Consider the following 27,829-nt stretch of genomic DNA (forward strand, 5'->3'; position numbering starts at 1 on the left):
GCAGGCCCCAAAAGCCCTTAGCTACCTGACCCTACCTAGCTCTCAATCAGTCTTTCTTCACTCCTTCTTGGTAGGCACAACGCTGTGCATGCTGAAGTCCAGGCACAGTATTCTCTCCCACTGTCTACCTCAGTGACCTGGGCCACCTGCATAAGCCCCGCCCAGCACTCAGTAGACACTGGCTCAGAGGCTCTTCCCTTCCTTACCCAAGACAGTGACTGCATTCACCACCTGACTTCTTTAGAATCCACAGTGTTCCTTTAAAACCTGCCAGTCTTCTCCTCTGGCAGGCTAAGACACAAAGGGACATGTACGCGTCAAAGCCAAGGACTTCTGCCTGCTCCCCTTTGACACTGTTATTGCCACATCTTTGTCTGCTATTTTGTTTTGATTTTTTCTCACTCTTAATGAGTTCCTGTGAATTACCTAACTTTCCTCCCAGCTGTCTGAGCACACTACTTACTCAGCAACTCATTCTCTCAGGCCACAAAGATAGGAACAGTGCTGCTAACTCTTGGGAAATGAAAATGTGCTTTCTCAGACCCAGGGCTCCTTGAGCTAGTCCGAGAATATCTGAGGCAGAATATGGAATCCTGGTGACCCTTCACCTATTCACGTGAAGAAGCAAGGGGTCGGAACAGTATACTTCTACAAACATACTTTCTTTTATTTCTTTGTCTCTGTTATTAATTATCTGCTAAGGACAGATAATTTTTTTTGTCTGCAGTTGATAAGATGACTCAGAAACAAAAATATCAAAAGAAAAAGAGTTAATTATTTTCTCAGGGATAAGATAGCTCAGTCAGTAAAAGGGCCCGAGTTTAATCTCCAGAACCCATATTTATGAAAAGCTAGGTGTGGCAGTAGACACCTTTGATGGTGGAGTTGGGGAGAACCCTTGAAGCTTACTGGCCACTGGCAGGGTGAGCAGTTTCTGAAGAGTGGCACCAAGGCTGCCCTTCACACCACTGTCACTGCACGCACACACCTATACTCACATAAGGCTAGTCTTGACTATCACCTTGACAAACCTGGGAAGAGGCAACCTCAAGTAAGGAACTGCTTCCATCAGACTGGCCTGAAAGTACGTTTTGGGCATTTTCTTGATTGCTAATTGATACAGGCAGGACCACTGTGTTTGGTACCATCCCCAGGTATAAGAAAGGTGATTGAAAGCAAGGCAGTAAACAGCACCCTCCATGATCTCTGCCTCAGTTTCTGCTCCAGGATCCTGACCTGGCTTCCCCTGATGATGGACTGTAAGAAGAAACAAACCCTTTCCTCCACAAGTTGCTTTCTGTCTGGTTTTTATCACAGCAACAGAACACATATTAGAACGCCCACCCATACATGAACACTCAGCGGCAGACCTCTATCCACAGACGCCATGTCTTCTGTCCCGCTCTTGGTGCACTAGGGAGCGGAGTGAAGTGGTCTGCAGCGATAGTTCGGGGTCTGTAGCACAAGGCTCCTTGTTGTCCTACCACCCAGTGTCTTCAGAACTGAAGACACAGTGGTTTGTTGGGGGGAAAGCAGACAGCCCCAGTTCAAGGGCACTCAGAAGGTGGGTGACCTTGGGTAAAATGCCCTCTTCCCCATTGCAGACTTCCTATTGGCAGACTTCGAATGATGATGGCTTCCTAGAGCTCGTTGTGAGACCTTAGAGGATGAATCCCTGCCCCTTTCTGGCCCTGGCCCTGGCTCTTCTGCAAGCCATGAGCTCTCAGACTGGTCTTTTATGGGTCAGGCTACAAAATTTCATTCACTCTGTCACATCCCACAGTTGAACCCAAACAGCCTCTTGTTGGATTCTGGGGCTCACACTTGGGTCCCTGTGCTTGTGTGTCAAAAGCTTTGTTGACTGAGTTGTCTCATGAGTAGAAGCACTCCCATGTATCACAAGAGGCTAGGATTGAGTTCCCTTGTGAGTTCACAATTAGGAAGAAGGTTTAATCATTTGGAGCTCCAAGGGCAACAGCAGAGAGGGACAGTAGCTCTGCTTTGCCATATATGTCACCTTTGTTAGGAAGGTAGACATGTTCTGGGTGAATGAACTTTTACACATACAAGAACCTAAGGAGGTAGATGACATCTGTCGTTCGTGGTTTTTGGTTTTGTTTTCAAGACAAGAGTCTTACTTGGTTGTTCTGGCTGGCCTGGAACTCACTGATGCACCTGCCTCTGCTGGGACTAAATGCACGTACCACCATATTTTGTATTTTCAATTGTGGACACACACACACACACTCATACATATATAAAATTTCTTTACTACAGCTATTTCTAAGTGCACAGTTTAGCAGTGTTAAGCAACTGACATCCCTAAGGCTATATAACAAGTGTAAGGTGAAGCAGGAGGCTGGATCAGGACCCAGGTCTCTGACTCCAGGGCTTCAGTGCACACACACAAGTGTAGCAGAGCCACTGCTGTGCACAATGCTGGCACAGGCCTGTTTGTTCTGCCCAGTCAGAGAGGCTTACTTCCCAAATATTCCCAGGCAGAATCAAGATCAAATTCAAGGGATATAGGGTTTCAGGCTCTTCCCACACCAACTGCATGGGTTCAAGGAGTGCCTGCTGCTTCTGAAACACTGTCCAATGTAGAAAGCTCCAGAGCATAGAGTCATCTGGGATGTCTGAGGTAGGCCATGTGCTTGAGCAATGAAGCAACATTCAATTCTTGAGAACTCAGCTTCTTCCTCCCTCTACCTCCTAAGAAAGGCATAGGCCTGGAGGCTGCTTTGCTGGGTGGCTGAGTCCTTTGTCTGCTCAGAGAGACTTTGGGGGCCATATTCCATGTGGGGAACCTTGCAGGCAAGCTCTGCTTTGATAAAGCAGCTCCTTCTAGGACTCCTACTCTTAGGCCTCTGAAGCTTTCTCTGTATGGCTCCCTAGTACCTTGAAGAGAGGCCTGGCAAGCAGCAACTCCTGGCAGACTTCTTGGTGAAAGTAACCCCACCCTTGACTTGATCTCTTTTGTGTGTGGTGTATGCTACGTGTACACATATGGAGGCAAGAACAGGGCACTTCATGCCATTGTCTCACTCTCTGTCTTGTTACTTTGGACAGGGACTCACACTAAACTAGAAACTCATCTTTTTGGCCAGGCTAAGAAGCTCATGGGATTCACTTGTCTCTGCCCCATAATGCTGGGGTTATAATACACACAGGCATGCCTGGCTTTTTATGTGGGTGCTGAGAAATTTAAACTCAGGTCCTCATGCTTGCAGAGCGAGTGTTCTCACCCACTGAGCATCTCCCTAGCTGACGTCTTAAAAGGCTGATCTCTTAGAGATGAGTGTCAGAGCTCAACTGCTGCTGGTTTGCTAAGGTCGATTCTAGTATTGTTTCTGCTTTTTTCTCATTGCAGGCCAAGAACACCATTATGCAAGTGAGCCTGCCACTAGCCTGGTTTAGAAGTGGTCTGCTGAGAGGATCGTTCTACAAGTGTCTTGTTCAGACACATGATCCTTTGGATACAGATCTCAAAGCACAAAGCCTTGGGTCTATGTAATGGTGGAGGTACAACAACTGTTTATTCTAGAGCCTCTGACATTGAAACTGGTAGAAAAACCATGGGAGCTGGCGCAGTCATCAGCAAAGGCAGCCTTGAAGCAAACTGAAGCAAACAGGGGTTAGAGACAGGCTCAGTCTATTCCCTATGAGCTATGAGGTCTCAGTCTAGATCTGTTTCCGACCTGTGGAGTAGGGAGGGAAGTAGTTTTGAGAGCTGTCTGGAGGAGAGAATTACGTATATAACATGCTCAGTACAGTTGATTTTCCCCAATATAACCCATACTTCTAGAAACAGACAAGATTTCTGCACTCCTTTTTTAATGTTTGAGGCAGGGTCTCTGTGCATCTCAGGCTGGCCTCACCCTCTCTCTCAATCCTCATGCCTGAACTTGTGATGTTCCGGGACTACAAGTGTGTACTACACACCTGACAATGTGGGCTTATCCTGGATCAGGGAAGTCTCAGGTGGTTGTAGTTAGGTCTTGATTTCCAAAAGCAGGACAGGGTGGTTCATTTCAGATATGTCATATGCAGGGATTAATAGAAACTTGGTTCAGCATCTGAGGTGCTAAGGGTGTGTGACTTCAGTCAGGCTTGTGACCTTCGGCAGGCCACTTCCACACATGTAGAGAAGGAAACAATTATTGGGAATATCAGAGGAAAAAAATTTATAAAGTGATCAGCAGCTTCATCATTTTTTTTTTTTTTAAAGAGCAACATAAAAACCAGAGTAGGAATCAAATTTCTGTAGCTCACTGGTGCAGGCCAATCTGAGAGAGAGCTGAGGGGAGGTCGCGGGACTGTAAGCCTCCCTCCTGTCTGACTCTAGAAAGGGTATTTTGTCTTGGGGAGCCGAAAGCAGACAGCTGGCTCTGTTTTATAATCAGAAACAAGAAAGGCAACAGCACCCAAACCCTGCTTTCTGGGAACCCCCACCAAGAGGACATTAGCACCTCACACATTGTCCTGGGGTGGAGAGTCAGGGCTGATGTCCACATGTTAAACACTCTGGATCTCAGTGCCTGGCTCCCAGCACTGGCACTCCCAGCCTGCCATCCTTACATTCCTCCTGGTTTACTCAGCTGCCAATGGTGCCCTGGAATGGCAGACTCTTCCAGGGAACTATTAAGTGTTCTGGGCCAGCAGTGTTTGCCTTGACGACACCTGGACAACAGCCCTTCCCAGATCCCCAGGATGTGTTCGTGTGCAGGTATATGTTCACATGTACATGCCTGCGGAGGCCACAGAGCAATCTTGAGTCTTCTTCCTCAGGCAGCATCCATCTTGTTTTCTGTGACAGGCTCTCTCATTGGCCTCAATATTACCAAGTAAACTAGGGTGGTCAGGCAGGGAGCCGCAAGGATCTGATGTCCCACCCCCATAGCATTGCCCTCGGCTCCTTACTGCTTATGCAACCATCATTTTGCCAACTGACATAGCTCACCAATCCCTCCTCTGGGATTTAAGTGTCTGGCCCAAGGCAGACAACTCCTCAACCTGGCAGGAAAGAGAGGAAAAGCAGAGAATGGCCCTAACAGCACCAAATATGACTCTGCTGGTACCTGTGACCATGACCAACTGGTGCAGAGCCAGACTTGAGCACGACAAAAAAGGCCAGCCCATGGCAGGCTTGATTGACGGGAAGACAACACACACCCATTCCCTGGGCTCTCCTCCTGCCTGAGCTGTCCCCTGAGTACAGTCTAGAGAAATAGGCCCCTTCCAAGTCCTTTCTATTCTAATGCAGCTCCACAGTGCAAACGGAAAATAGACAGCAATTTCAGCTGAAAGGTTGAAAAGACTGAGGAAACATGGTCTGGCAGTTCTCAAAACATTAAATGATCATTTGGCCACTGCAAGCTAGGCACATGCTTTGAAGCTAAAACCTACATATAAAGGTTCCTAGTTACAACAACCAAAAGGTCTATTTAAGTGGGGGGAATGAATTAGCAAAGTGTGGTATATTCATCCAAGGAACATAATTCAGCCATAAGAAATAAGTTCTGCCGGGAAGAGCTTCTGCTTGGAATCTTCACCTGGCATTTATGGAAAACACCAGTTCAAGGCTGCCCTGTGCGTATCTTGCTGGCCAAGGCAAATTTCAGAAGTAGCTACTGCTATGAGAGCTTGGGGCACTCCTCAAGCAGCTGTTGCCCCAATGCTGGCTACCACTGACATTTCCTCCCTGACCAGGTCACTCAGACTCTGCTCCAGGAAGCTGACTACTGGGGTGGCAAGAGCCATCACTACAGAACATCTGATGTATCTACATCAATACAGATACACAGAATTTGTAACTTCTTAGCCAAAGAGACGAAGAAACACTTGAGAGTAGCTAGCTGCTAACTTCCCAGCCTGGCTTATATTCCATCTTACTATTCCCCCAAGGAAGTGTGAGGTACACTTCCATCAAATATAATCAAATTTAGAGTCTAAAGGAGAGTCACACTGGTCTGTGCATCACTTGGGACACAGACAAAAAGGAAAGATGTGTCCCAAACAAGTGAACCCTGAGAACTGCCCATGCACAGGTTGAGTTTGTTTCTCCCTTTGAATTGGTAAGAATCCCCTTAGTCAACAGCCTGAGGTACCCTTTCAGAAGGGGGCAAGGGTCACACACGGCACCCTGAGGTGCTGCAGAATGGAGGTTAATGGCTACCCTTCCACCTGGCTCTCCTGACTCTGGCTCTGTAAAGCTGAGGAATGCAACTGGAGAGGGAGCACATGCTGCGCCAGGCAACCACCTAAACTATTGCCAAGTACCCCTGCTTGGGAGAGACATGTCAGTCTGGCAACAGAAGTTAAGATGGTGGTGTTGCTGAAGATCTGGTCCTCCTATGTTCCCTGGGCAGACTAAGCCCCTGGATGCCTGAGGTCCTAGATGGGATATCCTTTTCTTCTTGGTGTTCAGACAAAGAAGACAACTTTGGAGGGAAGTGCAGGCTTACATTTCACTTGACAAATACTGAATAAAGCCACAGCTGGGCGCTGAAGCAGAGTGGTGAACAGAACAGTTTCACACAGTGACATTCTCCATGGGGAAAGAAACCACATTCAGGGACACAAATATGTCAGCCAGCTATGGAACTGAATCCTATGGAGAAAATAAACCAGTGCAATGTGGTGGGGGAAGGGTGTGGCCCTGATTAGCAGAATGCTCACAAAAGGCCTCTGGAGGAAGCAGCCCACACACTGAGTTTGGGCTATCCCTGGGAAGCAGGCGCCCAAGAGCTGGGTGAGGCAGCCAGTGTAAGGCCATTGAGGCAGGGCAGGACTCCATGGCACAGCAGTGGGTCTCTAGGTGTGCTCTGGAGCCTGCAGACGGTAGTAAGTCACCCTTTCCCTTTGTACGCCTCTCTCTAAGGTGACCAAGGAAGGTTCCTCCTTAAACAGACGGATGCAGAAGCTAGGCAGGCCTGACTGCTACTGTGCCAGACAGTAAGATCCCAAACTGTAAAGTCTGAACAGAATCACCTTTCACAGATGGTTATGCTTTTGATGTTTTATATGTGATAGACTATCAAGTAATTATGCAAAGCATTTTTTAGCTTCAATTTCTAGTATTATGAACATGGATAGCCATAATCCACAAAAACACAAGCTCTCTGGACACCCAGGACTTTGAAAAGACACGAAGCGGTCTTAAGTCCACAGCCTGAGGAGTGCAGAAGGGAGGTGGAAGGCTGATGAGCGGACTGCAGCAGCTGCCCAAGTGAGTGCATCCTAGTGACCACTTGAGATCAGAGGGAGAGGTGTAGGCTTTTGGGAATATCCAGTTGGTGGAAACTGGTCACAATGAGGAAGTTGATCCTGTTGTGATCTACTGGCAAGTTTGCAGGGAGCATCTTTGGGGTAGAGCAAACAAAGCACTGGGGTGTCATGGAGAGGAAACTGAGCAGAGTTCTTGAGTGGCTGCTGGGATGCTAAGTGCTAGGAAGATGGTGGGGGCTGCCACCCTTCCTTTCACCTAACACCCACCCTTCTGAGGACTCAGGGCACAGGGCTTTCTTTCTAAGCACCTGCAAGCACTTCTCTAGTAAGCATCAAGTTATGCAGTGGGGCTTGTAGGAAGGAGAAGTCAGCTCATGGGGGACATAAATGACAATGTCTCATCCCTGTCCAAGCTTTATGGCTCTACTAGAGCCATTTAAGGGTCTGATGGCCTCATGCAGGAGTTCCCTGGGACATACTCTAGATCTCATAGGTATGGCCTCATATCCTCTGGTCCTGGGATCAGCAGCAGGACACAGCAATGTCATGGTTGTGTGAACCAGCAAAGGCCCGAGCTCCACTCTGATGATTTCATAGACCCTGGCAGTGCCGGCAGGCCTGGGAGGCCAGGAAGAGAACTGCTATCTCCTGCATTGTGCTAACAAAGAAACGGTGCAGATGTTGAGGACAGGTATGATTGGGCTCAGCCTGCTGCACCCCACCTGGTCCTAAGGACTAGTTAGAAACAGGACTCAGGGATTTTCTTTACCAATAAGTTCTGGGATGGAAAGAAGTGTGATGCCCCAAAGAGGGAATTTCTTACCAGGCCAGGGTGCGTTAGTCTACCTACCCTCAGTTGTGGTAATTTGTATCAACTGAGCAACCACTGTTTTCAATGTGGTAGACCAGAAGACTTTTAACAAGGAGAACCTGGATCCAAAAGGGAGCACCATCTCACACCTCCTAGCTGAAGATGAAGACAGGCTGCCATGCAACTCACAGCCTAAACTAGCCATTCAGAGAGAAAGCTGTTACAGGTGAAGGGCTGCCAAGTGACTTTCTGTTGCTGTTCATCTTAGGCCTGTATCTACCAGAATTTAAAACCTTTCCCTAGCAGGGTGTGGTGGAACATCTATCAACATAAAATGTGGGAAAATGCTTTGTTCCAGACATCCACTAGAATACCAGGCAATAGTTAATAATTAATAAGTCAATTATCTGTGCTAACATATAATGCTGACTTCAAATTAAGTACCCAAAGTGGGGAATCACATATAGAATCACCTACATAGCATATAACTGCGTATGATACAAAGACATACTTATGACATGCAAACAAACTTTTCTAGAAGGACACGCAAGAAACTGTTCACATGTTTACCTCTAGAGCAAAGGAGACTTCTTTAGGTTTTTTTTTTTTTTTTTCTTTTTTTTTTTTTGAGATAGGGTTTCTCTGTGTAGCCCTGGCTGTCCTGGAACTAACTTTGTAGACCAGGTTGACCTCAAACTCTATATCCTCTTGCTTTTGCTTCCCAAGTGCTGGGATTAAAGGTGCCATGCCTGGCTCGACTTGTCTGCATTTTATCAAATCCTGTCGGTTTTTAGAAATTATATAATTATGGTATACATGACATGAATAAATCAAATCATGGATGAAAGCAGACTAAAACCACAGGTGGATAAGGTCTTGGATTTGAGCAGGCTGTCATGGCTGTTTGCTATTCCAACATCAACAATCACTTTTGAGACCATCTGATAATACTTCCAAGTTTGAGCCCTGAACATGGACATGTTAAGAGTGGAGGAGAGCCTGGCCAGTCTTCTCGGTTCTCTGATTAGGAGAGGAGATTCACCCCCTCCCCCGGCTTGTGGGATCCACTGCACATGCGTCTGCTGAGGCCCGTGTGCCAGGGTAGGGACGGAGCGCTGCGTTGCTCTGCTTCCCCTCTACTTTCCAGACAAGTTTCCCTTTTTGGAGAACGGTAGAAGGGCTGGAGACAGAGCTGTCGGAAGTGGGAGGAGCTGCTCCCAGACGGGAGAAGCAGAAGGCCTGTGGGCACTGGGACTTCCTCACGTGTCTACCCTTGTCAGGGTACCAGGAACCACACACTATCCTAGTCATCTTACAAGAAGGAAGACATCTCTCCACAACCTTCATTACTAACCAGCCAACTATTTCCAAGAAACTTTTTAGTCCTGATTCTGAGAACTTTCTTCACATACCTAACAACTCTCTGGAAAAGCAAACCCAAGTGACGGAAGAAAGAAGGGAAAGCCAAGATCGCAGTTTAGGTGCGCCTCACTTGCGCTCTACGAAGCTGCGGCTTCCAGCAGCCTGGCTTCTGAGAGGAAGACTTCCAGCAGGCCTCGCAGGAAAGCACCCTGAGCCCCGAGCAGGAGGACAGGCTTACCTGGCACCTTGTCTACGGATGCAAACACAGAGCGCTGCACTGTGGGGTCACTGCTGCCTCGGCGGCACTGGTCATAGAAACGGAAAGGCAGGTGCTGGGAGGAGGAGGAGCCAAGTCCAAATCCCAGGACTTCAGTTGTAGGCTGGATCGGGAGGTCCAGAAGGGCTATAATCAAACAGCACCAGAGTTTGTTCTTAGCATGTGGAACACGGGACAGACAATCTGATATGACTTGAGCATCAGGCTAGAGAGATACCGGCCTTGACAGTGCAACACTTGGGGGAACCCAAACAGACAGCCTTGAGGCAGGAGACTGGCAGAATGCCGAGACCCTAAGGAAGTCAAAACACAACTAGAAGTAGGGGCTTTCGGCCAAGGTTCAGACAAAAAGGCAAAGGTTTCAGGCCTGGCTGGAGAGAACAAATGCTGGGCCAATTTGCACTTTGGACCTGTACAAAAGATCCCAAAGGCTTAGCTTCGCATGCTGTCAGATCCCACAGCAAGTGAGGCCAATTCTGCCCCAAGTTTGTGCACAGGCATACATGGACAAACAAGCTATACAAACGAGTGATCCCTCAGTATCTGCAGGACTCCTCCCCAAAGATACCAAAACCTGTAGTTAGGTCCCTTATGTAGAATACAATTATATCTGTACATGACCTATATACATCCTGTCCACTGTCAATCATCTCTAGATGACTTACATTTAATGCAATCCAAGTACTACAGAAGGCATTCTTTCCTACACTGTTTAAGGAGTAAACTCATGGAAAAACTCTGCATAGGTTCAATACAAATGCAGAATTTTTTTCAAAGTTTTTTTATATGTATTTATGTATATGTGTGGGTGTACATGAGGTCAGAGGTCAATGCTATCTTCCTTGAATGCTATCCAACTTTAAAAAGGTTTTTTTTCTACATACATCTATTGTGTGTGTGTGTGGACATGTACATGTGCATACAGGCACCAATATGTAGCACGCCAAATGTGTGGAGGTCAGAGAACAACTTGCAAGAGTTAGTACCCTGTGTCCACCAAATAGGTTCTAGGGATTGAACTCAGGCTGGTAGACTCGGTGGTAAGCACCTTTACTTCCTGAGTCACCTTGCAAGCACTTTTCCTTAGTTTATGATACTCACTGGTTGAGCCATGGAGCTTCTTCATCTCCCAGTGGCTGGGATTATAGCTGCATGCTGCCATACCTTGCTTTTACATGGATGCTGAGGAATCTAAACTCAAAACCTCATGGTTGTGTGGCAAGCACTTTATGAACTGAGCCACTGCTCCAGCCCTATTTCAGATTATTCAATTTGGCGGGGTGTATTGTGTGTGTGTGTGTGTAATCTTGACTATAAATGCTCATGAGAATATGTGTACAAGAAAGCATATATATACATATGTGTGTGTACATGTTTGTATTTATGAGTCTGTGTTTACATGTCATAGCTATCGTCTTCCCTTAAACAACTCTCATGACGTATTAGTTCAGAGAGCTTTTCAGAATCAATTAAGAAATATCCGAGGTGTTTATGCTAGCAGTCACTTTATAGTGCAATCCTCAATTTTCAAATGAAATATCTGGCTTCATGACAGCTGTGAGAAACCGATTCACATTACAGGGGAAAAGTCGGGAAATAAATCTTGAAAGGAAGTGCTGAATGATTTGAGTTACTTTACACATTACAAGACACTCCTGTCATGATTTCGCAGGCCAGGTTTCAGCTAACTGAGAAATAAGAGGGGATGACTCAGGTGCACATCATGGAGGCATGCATGGCATCATAACTTCAGTGTCCAGAAATGAAGTGTACCCAGAGATTATTCTTCCTTTGCTCTCTGAGAGAATGCCCCCTCTTCATAGTGGGCTAGATTTGGACCTGAGCCAAAGGTACTAACTTTGTTTGTTCGCTCGCTCATTCATTCATTCATTCATTCATTCATTCATTCATTCACTTATATCTTTTGTGAGACAGGCGCTCATGTAGCCCCGGCTGATACTGAACTCATTATATAGTGACAATGACCTTAAACTTGTATGCCTTCTGCCTCCACCTCCCAAGTGCTGGGATTATAGGAATGTGTCACTACAACTAGTTTGATATGGTGTCAAGGGTCAAACCTAGGGCTTTGTATGTGCTAGGCAATCATTCTACCATTCGAGCTACAGCTCTAACCTGGGAGTCTTGAAGGAAACATTAGGACTGCACCACTCTGCTCTGCCCCAGGACAATGCTTTGCCTTCTACTTCAGGAGACAAAGAAACACCCTTATTTACCAAGACAGCCTGGACAGTGCAGACCCCACCAGCCTTGTGAGGTGTGAGGTGGCCCCTGAATCTAGTTCTAGGTGCTGGCTCTCACGGAGAGGTAACAGAGAGGAGGGAAGGGCGAGGGAAATTCTGCTAGGCTAGGGCAGCTCAGAGGTGGGCCTTGTCTAGCATTGTGGAGCCCTGGGCTTCATCCCCAGAGCTGGAACAAAAATTCCAAGTAGGAAGCTCTGCAAACTTGTTTTATGTGTGACTAAAAATTCACAGCCTTAGTTTCCTCTTGTACAATGGACATAAAAGGCTCTACCGATCTAAGGGCTGCTTGGATACCCAACATGGCAGGCAGCGGTCAAAGCACTCTTGGTACACTTGGTGTTTCAGCATCAAGAGTAAGGACAGCTGTCTCCTACCAACTGCCTGATTCTAGCCTCTTGTCTGGTAGGGAGAGTCACCTTCTTTTCCACACAGCCCTGGAAATTTTCTCCACTCCAAACACCTGAGATGCAGAAACATCCTATTCTTTGAAGCACAGTGAATCCTGACTCCTCCTGCCCTCATCTACAGGAACCCTGGGACTTTCCTAGGTCAATGTGAGCAGCTGGTGACAGCCCAGTGGTGGTGAGCCCCTGCTCTTGATGTGACTTACCAGCTATCCTCTGCATCTTCATCCGTCTGGCCTGGATGCGGCCCTTGGCCAGGCGCTGTTTGGCGATGATGCAACGGATATGATCAGAGAACACAAAGGTGGCCTGCAGGATGGGGAAGGGCTTAGAGTGTGGGCTGGAGGCAGGCTTGTGGATAGTGATATTCAGGGCACGGCTGTCATCCTCCACTCCTGTCACCTGCATGTCCTGCATAGTGAGAAGGCAAAGGCAAAATGTCCATCAGGCCCAGGGGTTGGCAGATTGTGGGGCGTCAGTGGTTCATGTAGAAAAAGACCAGCACTTTGAAAGCACTTTGAAGTCTGCTTTTGTTCTGAAGGAGGCCAAATCTCAAAGACTCAAAGGTGGGTGCAGACCATGCAGGCTGTTGGGGAAAAGGGGCCAATGCTGCCATGGCTAGTAACTTCTTCCCATGAGAACTTGGGATGCCTAATGATTGAAGAGGGGTTGCCACTGTCACAACAAAAAAACTCCAATAATTCTTCCTTCTGGGAAACCATAGGTCACAAATCCAAATACTTGTCACTACCTGGTGTCATGTTAGACACCATTTCCTTGTTTCTCTAAAAAACGGGGCATTGCTGGTGTCCTTTGGCACATCTCAAAGGACAGTTCCCGAAAGAGTGCCACCAGGACCATTTGGTAGAGACTTAAAACAAGCTGTATGTGAATGGGAGAAAAGACACTGATTGTATAAGGACTGGTTCCACATAAAGGCTCAGGATGGCTTCTGAGCCAAGTCAGCTGCCCACAAAGGTTAAAGGGCACATGAGATAAAAGCGTACCAGACAGAAGATGGACTCAAAGGTCAGCCATGCTAGAGGAGGTGGGAGGCACTGAGGAGGTTCAGAAGGAGGGGGCTACTGCTCTTGGGCGCTGCATTTGGCTTTCTCTTTGGAAAGAATGTTTGCATCAAAGGGTGCCAGCGGATCAGATGATGCTATTATAAATTCAAAGCAAGGAGCTAGGTGTATAGTAACAGCCTGACAAACAGTAGCTATTGAAAGAGCACTAAGACAGGTGGTGCTGGTAGGGTTATGCGGCTTTCATTGTCTGACAGAGGATACAGATTAATCCTTTGAGACAGAAAAACACTTGCCTGATATTAAGCACTAAAGAAATTGGTATAAGTCTTGATAATAAGACACACAGGTCATCTACTGGGTGGTGTTTTACACAGAAGACCCTGGGGGCGGGAAGATCCTCCTCATCCTCACTGGAAGACAGGAGGGTCTGAAAAGAGAGGAGTCTGGGAAAGAGAGGAGACAGGAGCAGCACCTTCACACACAGGTGCATCCCATGAAAAGCAGGCAAAACAACTGGCTGGCCAATGTTGTGTTGAGCAGTCAAATCAGACAGGGCATGGTACTTCTGGGAACCAGAACAGCACAGCAAGAAAATGGACTTCCTTAAAATAGGGCAAGCCCCAGGGCAGAATAGGTTCACTGGGAATTTGGGGATAGGGCACAGTAGAGATGAAGTAGCAAGCTGCTCTCCATTCTGTGGGCTTTTTGTTTCACTCCCTCTGCAGCAAGACATTAGTCATTTGCTGCACTTAGAACGCACTGTAAACCACGGAGCCCAGTTGGTGATGTGATGGTGCTGGGTGCCTGCTGTGCTCAGAGCCAAGGAGGCAATTCTCAGGAACTCCTGTGGCAACAATGATACTAGAGGAAGCTGGCAGGAGCTAAGAACTCTTAAAATAGCCACATTCCAAATTCTTGGTTATCTGCCTAGGGAAATCCTGCCCAGGGGCATGAGGAAGTGGGGCACCAGGTTTGCAGCAGCATGCCTGGAAGTTGGGGATGGCTGAGCTTGCCCTGTGTAGGTAGCCACACAGCAGTGAACAGAATCTCAGCAGGTTTTTGAAGTATAGTCTAATGATTCTCTGTATTTCCTTTGAGTTTGTTATGATAGTTCCCCTTTTTGTTTCTGATTTTGTTGATTTGGATATTCTCTCTCTGCCTTTTAGTTAGTTTGGATAAGGGTTTATCTATTTTGTTGATTTTCCTCAAAGAACCAACTCTTTGTTTCACTAAGTCTTTGTATTGTTCTCTTTGTTTCTATTTTATTGATTTCAGCCCTCAGTTTGGTTATTTCCTGCCATCTACTCCTCCTATGTGTGCCTGCTTCTTTTTGTTCTAGAGCTTTCAGGGGTGCTGCTCAGTAGCTAGTATGGCATCTCTCATGAAGGCACTTAGCGTTATGAATTTTCTTCTTAGCACTGTTTTTATTGTGTCCTATAAGTTTAGGTATGTTGTGTATTCATTTTCATTGAATTCTGAGAAGTCTTTAAATTCTTTATTTTTAACCTGACCCAGTGATAACTCAGCAGAGAGTTGTTCAGTTTCCATGAATGTGTAGGCTTTCTGTTGCTTATGTTGTTGTTGAAATCCAGTTTTGGTCCATGGTGGTTTGATAAGATACAGGGTGTTATTTCAATTTTTTTTTTTTTTTGTATCTGTTGAGACTTGCTTTGTGGCTGTGTATACAGTCAATTTTGGAGAAGGTTCCGTACAGTGTTGGGAAGAGGGTGTATTTGAACTTGAAGTTTCTTGTCATACAGGTCTTCCACTTACTTGGTTAAAGGGACACTAAGATATTTTATGAGATTACGATAAAGGGTGTCGATTTTCTGATTTCTTTCTCAGCCTGTTTATCAGTTGTATGTAGGAGGGCTACAGATTTTTTTCTTTTTGACTTAATCTTGTATCTAGTCACTTGACTAAAGGTATTTATCAGCTGTGAGGGCTTCCTGGTAGAGTTTTTGGGGTCGCTTATGTATACCATCATATCATTTGCAGTTAATGATACTCTGACTTCTTCCTTTCTGATTTGTATCTCCTTGATCTCCTTTAGTTGTCTTACTGCTCTAGCTAGAACTTCAAATACTATATTGGAGAGAGTAGACAACCTTGTCTTCTTGATTTTAGTGGAATTGCCTTCAGTTTCTCTCTATTTAATTTGATATCGGCAACTGGCTTATTGTATATTGTTCTTATTATGTTTAGGTACGTTCCTTGCATCCCTGATCTCTCCAAGACCTTTATCATGAAGGGGTGTTGGATTTTGTTGAAGGCTTTTTCAGCACCTAAGGAGATGATCATGTGTTTTTTTTTTTTCTTTGAGTTTGTTTATACAGTGGATTACATTGACATATTTTCGTATGTTGAATCATCCCTGCATCTTGGGGATGTGGCCTACCTGGTCACAGTGGCTTTTTTTTTTTTTTTTTTTTTTTTGTTGTTCTTGGGTTCGGTTTGCCAGTATTTTATTGAGTATTTTTGTATTTGTGTTCATGAGTGAAACTGGTCTGTAATTCTCTTTCTTTGTTGGGTCTTTGTGCGGTTTGAGTATCAGGGTGACTGTGGCCTCATAGAAAGAATTTGGCAATGTTTCTTCTGTTTCTATTTTGTGGAATAATTAATGGTATTAGTTTTGAAAGTCTGGTGGAATTCTAGACTAAAACTCTCTGTCCTGGGCCTTTTTTTTTTTTTTTTTTTTTTTTTTTTTTTGGTTGAGAGACTTTTAATGACTGCTTCTATTTCCTTAGGAGTTATTAGGCTATTTAAATTGTTTATTTGATCTTGATTTAACTTAGGTAAAGTTGTTATTGATCTTTTAAAATTGTTTATTTGATCTTGATTTAATATAGGTAAGCGGTATCTATCAAGAAATTTGTCCATTTCTTTTAGATTTTCTAATTTTGTGGAGTATAGGTTTTTGAAGTATGACCTAATGATTTTTCTGTACAGTTACTTTGGAAGTTAGTGTGGTTTCAGTGTCTCAGAAAACTGGGAATCGACCTACTACAAACCCCAGCTATATCGTTCTTGGGCATATACCCAAAGGATTCACAAGGTCTCTTGCTCAACTATGTTCATAGCAGCTTTATCTGTAATAGCCAGAACCTGGAAGCATCCTAGATGTCTTTCAACTGAGGAATGGATAAAGAAAATGTGGTACATTTATACATGTTGAAGGTGAATAGATGATGGGACAAGAAAAAAATCATCCTGAGTGAGGTAACCCAGACCAAGAAAGACAAACATGGTATGTTCTCACTCATAAGTGGTTATAGCTGTAAAATAAAGGATAACTAAGCTATAGTCCACATATCCAGAGAGATTAGATAACAAGAACGTTCGTGGGGGTTAACACCTAGATCTCCTGGGAAGAGGAAACATAAGAGATTTCATGAGTGGACTGAGGGCAGGTGAGGATGGGAACATGAGCAATCTGGTTGGGGTGGAGGGGAGAGTGCTGAAAGGGGCTGCTGGGGGCGCATTTTGGGGTTGGGTAGAAGTCTGGTGCAGGGGATCTCCCAAGAGTCTACAGGGAGGACCCCAGCTTAGACTTCTGATAATGGTGGATAGGTAGCCTGAATCAGACTGTGACCAGACTGGTCCAGTTGTCATCAAAGAGGCACCATCCAGCAACTGATGGAGGCAGATGCAGAGACTCAACAGCCAAACATTAGATGGGATTCCTGTGGGATTTGGGATTCCTGTGGAGGATGATGAGAAAGGAGTATAGGAACCAGAGGGGTCAAGGACACCACAGGAAGGCTCACACCATCATTTAACCTGGGCTCATTGGGGCTCACAGAGACTGAAGCGACAACCAGGGAGCCTGCATGGGACTGACTTAGGCCCTCTGCATATATGTTACAGTTATGTAGCTTGGTCCTCTTGTGGGACTCCTAACAGTGGGAACAGGGGTTGCTTCGACTCTTTTACTGGTTTTTTGGGACCTTACTCTTCATACTGGGTTGTGCTGCCCAGCTTTAATACACGGGGAGGTGCTTAGTCTTACTGCAATTTGATATGCCATGTTTTATTGATACTCATGGGAGACCTGCCCTTTCCTAGATGGAGACAAAAGAGGAGAGGATTGATGGGGTGGGAGCTGGGTGGGGGGTGGGAAGAAGGAATTGGGAGAGGAGGATGGAGGAAGGGGAGGCTGTGGTCAGTACGTAAAAGAATCCCAGCAGGTATGCAAATGCTAAAATTGCTAGACACACTCCAAGACAGACTAGGAGAAAAGCCAGGCATAAAAATCTATATACACTCTCAAATACATGTACAAGTATCACTTGGGTACTCCCCTACCCATGGAGACACCAAAATCTGCAGATGCTCAAGTCCCTTACTTTAAATGGCACAGCATCTTCATATAACCTACTACATCTTCCTGTAGACTCTGAACCCTCTCTAGATGATGCACAAGACTTCATGCCATAGAGAATAAAGATAAGGCTGTCCTGAAACTCACTCTGTAGACCAGGCTGGCCTCAAACTTGGAGTTCTGTCTGCCTCTGCCTTCTGACGGCTGGGATTAAAGATGTGCACCACCACTGCCTGGTTATATTTCTTTCTGAAGTTTTTGTTTGTTTTATGTAGCCTTGGCTGGACTGGAGCTGGCTATGTAGACCAGGCTTGTCTTAGACTCACCGAGATCCACCTGCCTCTGCCTCCTAAGCACTAGGATTAAAGGCGTGTGCCACAATACCTAGTCTGTTTTTTGTTTGTTTTGAGACAGGGTCTCATGTAGCTCAGGCTGGCCACAGATTCCCTGGGTAGCCAAAGATGAACTTTAATTTCTAATCATCCTCTACCTCCTAACTTCATGAGTTATAGATATGTATGATTATACCCAGTTTTATGCAGTGTTGGAAATAGAATCCAGGGCCACATGTATGCTAGGTAAGCAGTCCTTATCAACTAAGCTACACCCTACCCCCAGCACCCTATCTTCACTACCATCCTACCCCTACCCTCATTTTATTTTGAGACAAGGTCTTGCTACATGGACTTACCCAACTAATTTGGAACTTATTAAATAGACCAGTTTGCCTTTGAACTTGTGGATATCATCCTGATTCTACTGCCTGAGTGCTGAGATTATAAATGTATACAACCATGTGGTCCTTCTCCATCAAGTCTGACTGACAATTGGTTGGATACACAATTTAAGAAACAGTACATATATTACTTGCACTTGGCAGTGAAGCAGATCTGGAAGGATCAGCCTGACAACGGGCTGGCTCCTGAAGGAAGGGGAGAATGTTAGGGTGAAGGCTTCAGTAAAGGGAACTTGGCTTTTGTCTGTGCAGTGTTCTGGCTTTTGTGCAGATCGTTTCTGTGTTATTAGAAGTGATTATAGAACTGACACTTGGGCATGAGTGTGTAGAACTGGCTGAGAAGGCAGACGGGTTCTTAAGACTCTCACCTGCAGAAGGCCTGCAAACTTGACCACTCCCCAGCCGAGTCTGGACACATCAGGCTCTACCAGGCTCATTTGGTAAATATCCACAGCCAGGAAGCGCTGAACCATGCCACCGTCCTTGGTGATGACTGTGCATGCGATCAGGTCGCTGTTATCTAGGAGGAGGAGCAGAGAGCAGAATGAGGCCTCACTCAGCTGTCCAGATGTCTCTTGAGGGGCCCAGCACCCACACAATTGGGCTTGAGTGCCTCTGAAGCCAATTCTGCTAGGAGTTTCCTCACTTCTTTTCAGGCCCCAGATTTCTTAGGTTCTCAAAGCAATGCTTAAGCCGGGCAGTGGTGGTGCACACCTTTAATCCCAGCACTCGGGAGGCAGAGGCAGGTGGATCTCTGGGAGTTCGAGGCCAGCCTGGTCTACAAGAGCTAGTTCCAGGCCAGGCTCCAAAGCTACAAAGAAACCCTGTCTTGAAAAACCAAAAAAAAAAAATCAAAGCAATGCTTATTGGGACTGATACAAAGCACACAAACCATTGGGTATTAGGTACCCAAGCTACAGTTTGAAAATAACTAACAACCGAGTGAGGGTGGAGCTCAGAAGTAGAACCTGCCTGGCATGTATGAGGGTTCAATCCCAGGTACAAAACACTCACCACCTAATAGCCCAGATCCCATGGTCACTCAGCCCAACTTCTTTTGGGTTGAAGGTAGTTTATAGCTATGATAATGGTTTTTAATTATATAAAGACAGGAAATCAAGGTCCACTGCTCTTTGTAGCAGAACTACAAATCCTCAAATTGGTGCCTGAAAACTTAAGAGCCCTGCTCTGAACTATGTGGAGTGTGACCCTAGGTCAGGCACTTGACCTCTCTGAACCATGGCTTTCCATGGTTAGATGGGCAGAAGGTCCCTTATCTCTGGACATCTGGTACAGAAAAGAACATGGCTAGGAAGTGTTCAGTGTGGAACAGTCCACATAGCGCTCCTGAGCACATTGCAGGCCCCTTCTTCTACCTGAAATTTACATCCAGATGGGTTTTATTTAGCACCAATGGCTCTGAAGTCACCCGAGGAACACAAGTCACCAGTCATATCTGCGGTCCAGGCTGAATTCCATCCAGTGGAATCTTTCATTTATGTTTTCAATAGATAGCTAAGCCAGGAAAACCCCCAAATGTCCCCAAATGGGGGAACAACTTGACCCTGACTTTTCCTATCAGATGGAAAATTACAAACCCATGTAACACTATACTCAACTAAACTTTGAGCAGTGGCTCAAAGTGAGGAGGGAAGTAGGAACTGGAATGGGAGTGTGTAAAGGAGCACACTAGAACTAATGGAAGAACTTTCATTTAAAAAGAATGGCTTTTTATTACATTTATTTAGTTATGTGTGCTCATTAACACTCATCCCACCATGTGTGTGAAGGTCAGAGGACAGCCTGAGGTAGTTCTTCCCTTCCACTATGTAGGCTCTGAGAATGGATCATGGGTCCTCAGGACTGGCAGCAAGTGCTTTTATCTACTCAGCCATCTCGTCAGACACACATTTATTTTTTGATACAGGGTCTCATTATTTAGCCCTGGCTAACCTTGAACTTGTTTTGTAGATCAGACTAACCTCGAACTTACAGAGATCCACCTGCCTCTGCCTCCCAAGTATTTTTATTACATGTACCACTCTATTGCTTAAAATTACTTTAAAATGATAAAGTATTTAAGATATGCTTTTGAAAATCAACAACAACAACAACAACAAAAAACCCTAAGGTAAAAATCACACTGACTCTGGAGATGTAGCTCAGTGGTAGAATACTTGCCCAGCAAATAGAAGGCCATAGGTTTGATTTCTTTTAGCACACATGCGCACAAACTGTGCTTACGTGAGGTTAGAGCTGTAGTTCAGTGGTAGAGCACTTACCTAGGATGTGTGAGGCTCTATCTAGGTTTGGGTTTTATTCCCAGCTTGGGGGGTGGGGTGGTATTTACAAACTACAACAGTGGGAACCACTATAAATTAAATGCAAAAAAGAGGGTAGAACACTTAGTTTCATGATTTTGAGATGTGAGAACAGTATGTCTACAAAGAATTAGTAATCTTCTGGGCAAAGGGAAGATTACTAACAAAGGTGATAGATACATTCTAGCTCCAAACACAAATGGCAACAAACTTGGACTGAGTACTGTCTAAGGGGCACCCCACCTCATATATAGTTTTCCACTTTTCAACTGGCCCGAGGATAAGGGGAAGTCTCCCCTTTCTCTTTAGGCCACCCTAGTAGGATACAGTTCGGCTATGCTCTTTGAGGTTCAAGTTGCATGAAAACATGGCTTCTGTGTGAATGTTTCCAGAATATTCTCCCTGCCTTTTTTTTTTTTTTAATTTAAATGGGTTTCATGCATCCATCTCCTCTTTGGTATATGACATCTGAGACATCATTCCCTAAAGCAAATGCCAGCCCAAATGGGTGCAACTGTCTGGACCTGCACGTCTCCTGTCTTGTTATCTATGGCAAGAACCCCCTTTTTCATTCCAGCTATCTAATCAAGGATATAGAACTGTTAGACAGCGTCTTGCTATATATTCTAGGCTAGCCTCAAACTCATTATATAGCCTAGGCTACCCTCTAACTCAAGGTGATCTTCTTGCCTCCTGAGTGTTGGAATCAAGGCATGAGTCACCAGGTCTGGTTTATATTCAACCCTGTTTTTTTTTTTCTTTAAAAAATTTGTTTCTTTCGGTGATATGCATCTGTGTGCACGTGTGGGTGTATGTGCATGTGCATGTGCATGTGCATGTGGATGCCAGGATCAAGCCTGGGTGTCATTCTTCGAGAGGCACCCACCTTATTTTTGGAGTCAGGGTCTCTCACTGGGGTCTGAGACTTATGAATAAAGCTAAGCTGGTTGGCTGGCCAGTGAGCTCCAGGGATTCACTTGCCTCTGCCTCCTCAGGGCTGGGATTTTAAGTATATACTACCCACATCCGGGGGATTGAACACAAGTCCTAATGTTTGTGGGGCAAGCACTTTACCATCTTCCAGTCCCTTTGAATATTTAATTCCATATTGCATGGCTTTCTTGTCTTTTTAATTATCAAGTGTGAAAGCCATCTTCCTCATTCTTAGAAGTATCGATTTTGTGGTAGGTGAGGCTTATTTCTTTTACTCAATATTTAAAATATTTTCCAATGAGAATCTTTTACTTCCCAACAAAGCCAGGCATTGTGTCGTGCATGTCTTTAATTCTGGCACTTGGAGGTAGAGACAGGTACATCTCTGAGTTTGAGGTCAGCCTGGTCTACAAAGTAAATTCCAGGAAAGCCAGGGCACACACGGAGAAACCCTGTCTCAAAAAACTAAACCAACCAACCAACCAACCTATCCACCTAGTTCCCAAACCCAAAGTAAACAAACAAACACAATAACAAAACCTATAGCCCCCAAAATCCACACCTGCATTTTTCCTTCCCTTTTCCTTTCTCCTTTCTCACTCTTTTCTCCTTTCCCTACACCTGGACAATACATCTTTTTTCTACCCTTGTACTTGCGGTAGGTCAGACCAGTCCCAATTGCTGGTGACTTGGAGTGTGTTGGGGATAGTGAGATTCACTGACAGGCAGTCCGACTACCTCACAGAACTGAGCTGTCTTAGGGGCTTCAGGGAAAAAGACCTACCATTGTCACCACAAAGAACAACAACAGAAAAGGAAAAATAAAACCCCAAAGTGGAACAGCTTTCAGAGCTGTCACTGAGACATCAAAGTCCTATAAAGACACGGAGACTTCATAAGAAATAAGAATACAGTGTGCAGGTGAGGGTACGGTGGGAACAGGTAAAGAAGAGAAGAAGTGGCATCCAGAGACTAACCGGGAGCAACGTACTTGAGGAAGCAAGCAAGCAAACACTGGCTTGGCGGGACGTGCACGTGGGACTGTCAGGTGTCCCTTCAGAAGTCCTGTCCAAGCTCACGTGGAGGTTTCACCTGCAGGAAGAGTCTAGAGAGCCACCAAGCAGAACCCCAGTTTGCCCATACTCTCCATCTTGAGGAGAACGGGTGTGATTCCTCTGGGAATCAGAAGGCAGTATAGTAGTGTGTTGAGGCCCTGTGAGGTACGGGGCCATGGAGCAGGGATTCAGGGGCAGGCAGCTCTGTCCCAGGGTGTGGCAACCTCAGGAGCTTCCCTGTATGGCTCTCTAGAGTGTCCAGTGCAGGTGATCTAAGGTCTTCCAGTCACCCTAGCATGCCACCTTCCAGCCTGAGTGCCCATTTCACTTTCCTTGACCCCTCTCTGACTATACTTCAGAAGGAGTGGGCCTAGAACTCCCCTGAGAAACACTGAAGAGGAACTAGTAACATGGTTTGTTGTCCTATGATATCTTCTCACACGCTGTGACATATGTGTGAACACACATGTACATACACACTGTCAATAACTGTAAACAATATACTTAGAAAATACTGAAGGACCTAGGCATAACAGCAAGATCACACCTGTGACCCCAGCTAAAATGGGAAGCTGGCGCAGGAGGACTGCAAGGTCAAACTACCCTGGGCAACTCGTGTGTGTAAAAAGGGGACTGGGGCCACACAGCTCAAAAAACGAAACAAACCAAAACAAAACAATAACAGAAACCACTTCAGAAAACAGTATTGAAAAATAGCAAAAGATGAACCATATAATGACCGTAAAGGACACAGATGAGGAGATAGGGACAGCTAATGAACACAAAAAGGGGCCTGCCCTCATGAGAAGTCGGGAACAAAATCAAAACAAGATACCATCTTCTACCCAGTGGGCTGGCAGTAAGAAGAGTAGCTGATAACATCAGGTGTTGCTGAGGATGCAGAGAATGGCATTCTCAAAGGCTGATGGGAGAAGAAATGAGCACAGCCGGTTTGAAGGGCAAATTAGCATTCTTCATTAAAACTGAAAGTTTCACATCCTATGACCCAGAAATTGCTATGTTCCCAAGAAAAACACTCAGCTGCGTGGGCCAAGAGCGATGCCCAGGGATGCTGAGGGCTGCTTCTGGCTTTGTGAGGACTCAAATGTTCAGAAGTAAGAGAGAAGGAACCTGAGTAAAAGAGGTTCATTTTACTCAGTGTGGAAATCTCAAGATCATACTGCCAAGGGGAAAAAGCCAGCCAGCTGTGGGGTGGGGTGATTTAGCTTATACATGGTCTTCTGATTTTCTAGTGGGAAACAGCTGCTACTGCATGCTAAAAGGCAACTGACTGGCTTGGGGCTTGTGCCTGGACTGGTAGCGGTGGGAGTGAAGCAAGAGATTTAAGAGTTTGAGATCAGCCTGGGCTAGATAAAAAAAACCATTCTGTCAAAAAAAAAAAAAAAAGAAACAGAGGAAGAAAAGGAAGGAAGAAAGATGAGGGAAGAAGAAAGAAGGAAAGAGAAAGAAGAGAAGGAAAGGGAAGAAAAAGAGGAAGAAAGGCAGATTGTACACATGAGGTTGCCCCTCCCCAGTGCGTATTGTGTATGTGAGCATATGTTCACATGTGTGCACATGTGTAGGTCACAGGTTAATGTTGGGTGTCCTCCCTCAGATGTTTTCTACCTTTTTATGAGACCTGGGGCTCTCTCATGCGGTAGATTAGCTGGATGATGAGCTGCAAGAATCCTCCAGTGCCCCTCCCCCCAGCATTGAGGTTGCAGACATGTCATGTGCCTGTCTTTTTATGTGGATGCTGGAGATCCCAACAGGTCCTCCAGTGCTTTTTTACTTGACTGGGCCATCTCTCCCAGGTCCCTGTTTTTGTGTGACCCTGAACTCTAAGAACTCCTGCCTCAGCATCTCAATGCTGGGATTATGCATATGCTTTACCACACACTGCCCAGCCCGCTCTTTTTATCAAAAAGGAGATTAAAACAATTAGGAGTCTTAGAACCACGTCAATCTATGGGACTATAGTTCAGTAGCAGAGTTCTTGTGAAGCATGCATTGGGCCCTAGTTTCAATCCTCAGTACTATAAAAAGCAAAAAAAGCCCAAACCAAGCAAACAAACCTGCCTGAGGCAATCCTCCTAGTGTAGCAGAACAAGCTGAAGGAGCCCTAAGGCAGAGTTTTCTGTAGGCTACACTCTCCAAGAATGGCCACCTAACCTGCTCTTTTTACAATGGGATTTGATTCTCCTATCAAGGTCCTCAAAGTAGCAGAGGTACCAGCAAAAATGATGCCACCGAATTTCTGATATAAGGCCATCAGAATGATCTGGCAAACTCTCAACCAATGTCCCAGGCTCACTGTCAGCAGCCCCCTGTCCCCTGCCATTGACCTGCCAATGCTCAGGCTAGACATTTAGCTGATGCCATGTAGAGCAGTGGTAGGCAATTTCCTCTGGACCCTGGGCAGACGAGACAGCTGTGGGCAAAATGAATGACTGCCATTGTGTTCAACTATTAGGCTAGAAGATGGTTTGTTACTCGGCAAGAGATAATTAGAAAGGTGATTTGTTTTAATTCTGTGCTGTATCCAGTTCCAATTGAAATTCTAAAAGTAGGGATTAAATCTAGGGTCTCACACATACTAAGCAAGCGCTCTTCTACTGAGCTATACCCTAGTCCAGGGCTGGCTCTTCCAGATGCCCCAGTCTTATGGGGGCAGGGGGAGAAACTCCAGGAAACCAAAACCATTTCCCAATAGACATTTAAGATGTAGGAAAGAAAGAAAGAAAAAGGGCATGGAAGCCATCATATGAAGTGCAGAATCAGGGCCACCTGGTCTATTAGAAAGAGACTGGGACCATAGAGACCAGGTTTAAACCTCAGTGCTGTCCAATAATGTGGGACTCCCGGCAGGTTACCTCCCATTGAGACTCGGGTTTCCCACTAATGAAATCAGCCTGAAGATCCTGCAGTACTTCTAGGAGAGGGACATGGAATGGTGCCCAGCTGGGTCTTTGTCACGAGTGGTTGTGATGTCTTTCCAACCTAAGTCAAATACTTGGCAAAGTGCCTCAAATTCCTTGATCCAAGCCTCTAGAGTAAGGTCCTCTGAGAGCAGGAACTTGACCAAGTGAGTCTCTTCAGAGGGAGACAAGCAGTCAGGTTTGGAATTGTGTCTCAGAACTCCTGTGTGCCATAGGGCATACAACCTATACAGATCCTGGCCTTTCTGCCCCATCCCCAGTCATATCGCAGCCAACCCTAATGACTGTTGCTCTGAAAATTTACATTTCCTCCATCCTTGTTGAACTAGCCCCAAGACGCAGGGCCTTGCCTGTTGCATTCACTAGGTGCTCCTCCAGGAGATCATGAGTGGAGGCAGTGATTGACTCTGAAGAAGCATTTGTAGATGGGATAAAGGGTGCTCAAGACTCCAGTGCTTGCACTTGAGACTCAAGCTTCTCAACCCACTGCTCTTTCCAGCCCCTGGGTTGGCGCTCTCTTCCGCAACTCCCTTGAACAAGCTGTAGCTTGTTACTGAGCAGTAAATGGTAAATGGGGTTGATTTACTTTAGCTGTATTTAAATGATTCTTTCCTAATAAAATATGGATGCCAGTACATAATTTAATTCTTGGCATTGGTGGCTCAGGCTACATTTAGAACCAAGGAAGTCCTTTTCAGCAGGATTTCTAGGCAACTGGAATTCCAGGACACTCTGGAATTCTGTAATCTGATACCTTAGGTTATAGGCCAAGACTGGAATTCAGAGTAGCGATATAGTGTGCACCCCTAAGCTTTAGGAACTTGGATGTGTTTTAGGAACATATCATTATGTTATTAAGAGGTAAGGAGATGCTGAGGGAGAGGTCCCCTGATTCTTTGGAGCAGGCATCTGGAATCGCAAGACTGTAGAGCCTCAGCTAGCCTTCCAAGCTGCTAGCACACCAAAAGGCCTCTGATTCCAAAGACCTCTGGTTTCTCCTGCACATCCACCCAAGTCGGCTTCATTCCTCTGCACACATGCTACCAGGATATAGCAGGGCCCTACGTGCAGCACAAGGCCAGTAAAGACATGGAGGGTTGATGCACACTGGTGTGGGGATGTCATTCCATTCCCAGCTTTGCATGTTCTCTAAAGCTAGCATACAGAGATGATCTAAAGGGTGACCCTGCTCCCCAGAATTTTCACTAATGACAAAAGCCATTGTATGCCAGGCCCTGTGCTCCCTCTTTGACGCAACCCTGAACACCATGAAAACAAACAAACAAAACAACAAAGAACAAACTGTGGGTTAAATAACTTCCTTTCTCAGGGACACACTAACAGAGGACATGGTGAAGGTACCCAGCCTGGCATAACGTACCCAGCACTACCCCAAGGAGACTGATCGAAACCTAGGATTCAGGGCTGGAGCGATGGCTCAGAGGTTAAGAGCACTGGCTGCTCTTCCAAAGGTCCTGAGTTCAATTCCCAGCAACCACATGGTGGCTCACAACCATCTGTACTGAGATCTGGCGCCCTCCTCTGGCGTGCGGGCATACATCGAGGCAGAATGTTATATATATAATAAATAAATAAATCTTTAAAAAAAAAAAAAAGAAACCTAGGATTCATGTTCCCTGCATATGGCCAGAGAGGGGTCTGGCCCTTCAGAGAAGGGGGCATCTCCAACCTGGGCTAGCTGCCAAAGGTGGACGGCTGCTGGCTGCAGTAGGTGACAGATGAGTGGCATAAACTCAGTGGGCAGACCCTGAAGACTGAGAGTCCAAGCCACCTGTGTGTTACAAGACTGCCCAGGGCAAGGTCCTGCTTCACTGGGAGACCCAGATCCTCCTGTCAAAATCTGTATTCCACCGTTCAGTTTCTTTTCCTCTTGAAAGCAGGATAAATTGTGAGGCTTCCAGCTGCCTCTTTCTAGAGGCCGGGGCACAGTGCTTAGTGAGACAGGCTCAAGTCCGACCTCCAGAGAGTATTTATACATGGACCATGAATCTTTCATTTGTCACTTCTGGGACTGGCCTCACAATGAGGGAGCTGGTCTTTGATAGCACTGAAAATCTATTCATTCCACAATGAAAATGATGGAAGGAAGCTGTTCCCACTGTGTTTCTGTGGGAGCTAACAATGAACACC

The 27,829-nt window shown here is 45.7% G+C and overlaps 1 protein-coding gene across 3 annotated transcripts in view; it reads right to left on the reverse strand.

Annotated features, from left to right (window-relative positions):
• The window catches only part of Clec16a (C-type lectin domain containing 16A), a 222,738-nt gene that overhangs the window by 39,579 nt on the left and 155,330 nt on the right, over positions 1 to 27,829 (reverse strand). For all 3 annotated transcript variants that reach the window (XM_057774918.1, XM_057774919.1, XM_057774920.1), the window contains exons 19-21: positions 18,799 to 18,950; positions 12,552 to 12,756; positions 9,639 to 9,803 (exon numbers count right to left, since the gene is read on the reverse strand). In XM_057774918.1, the coding sequence (XP_057630901.1) occupies positions 9,639 to 9,803; positions 12,552 to 12,756; positions 18,799 to 18,950 (522 nt within the window). The remainder of the gene's footprint in view (positions 1 to 9,638; positions 9,804 to 12,551; positions 12,757 to 18,798; positions 18,951 to 27,829) is intronic.

Source organism: Chionomys nivalis, chromosome 7, assembly GCF_950005125.1.
Source record: "Chionomys nivalis chromosome 7, mChiNiv1.1, whole genome shotgun sequence".
NCBI lineage: Eukaryota > Metazoa > Chordata > Mammalia > Rodentia > Cricetidae > Chionomys > Chionomys nivalis.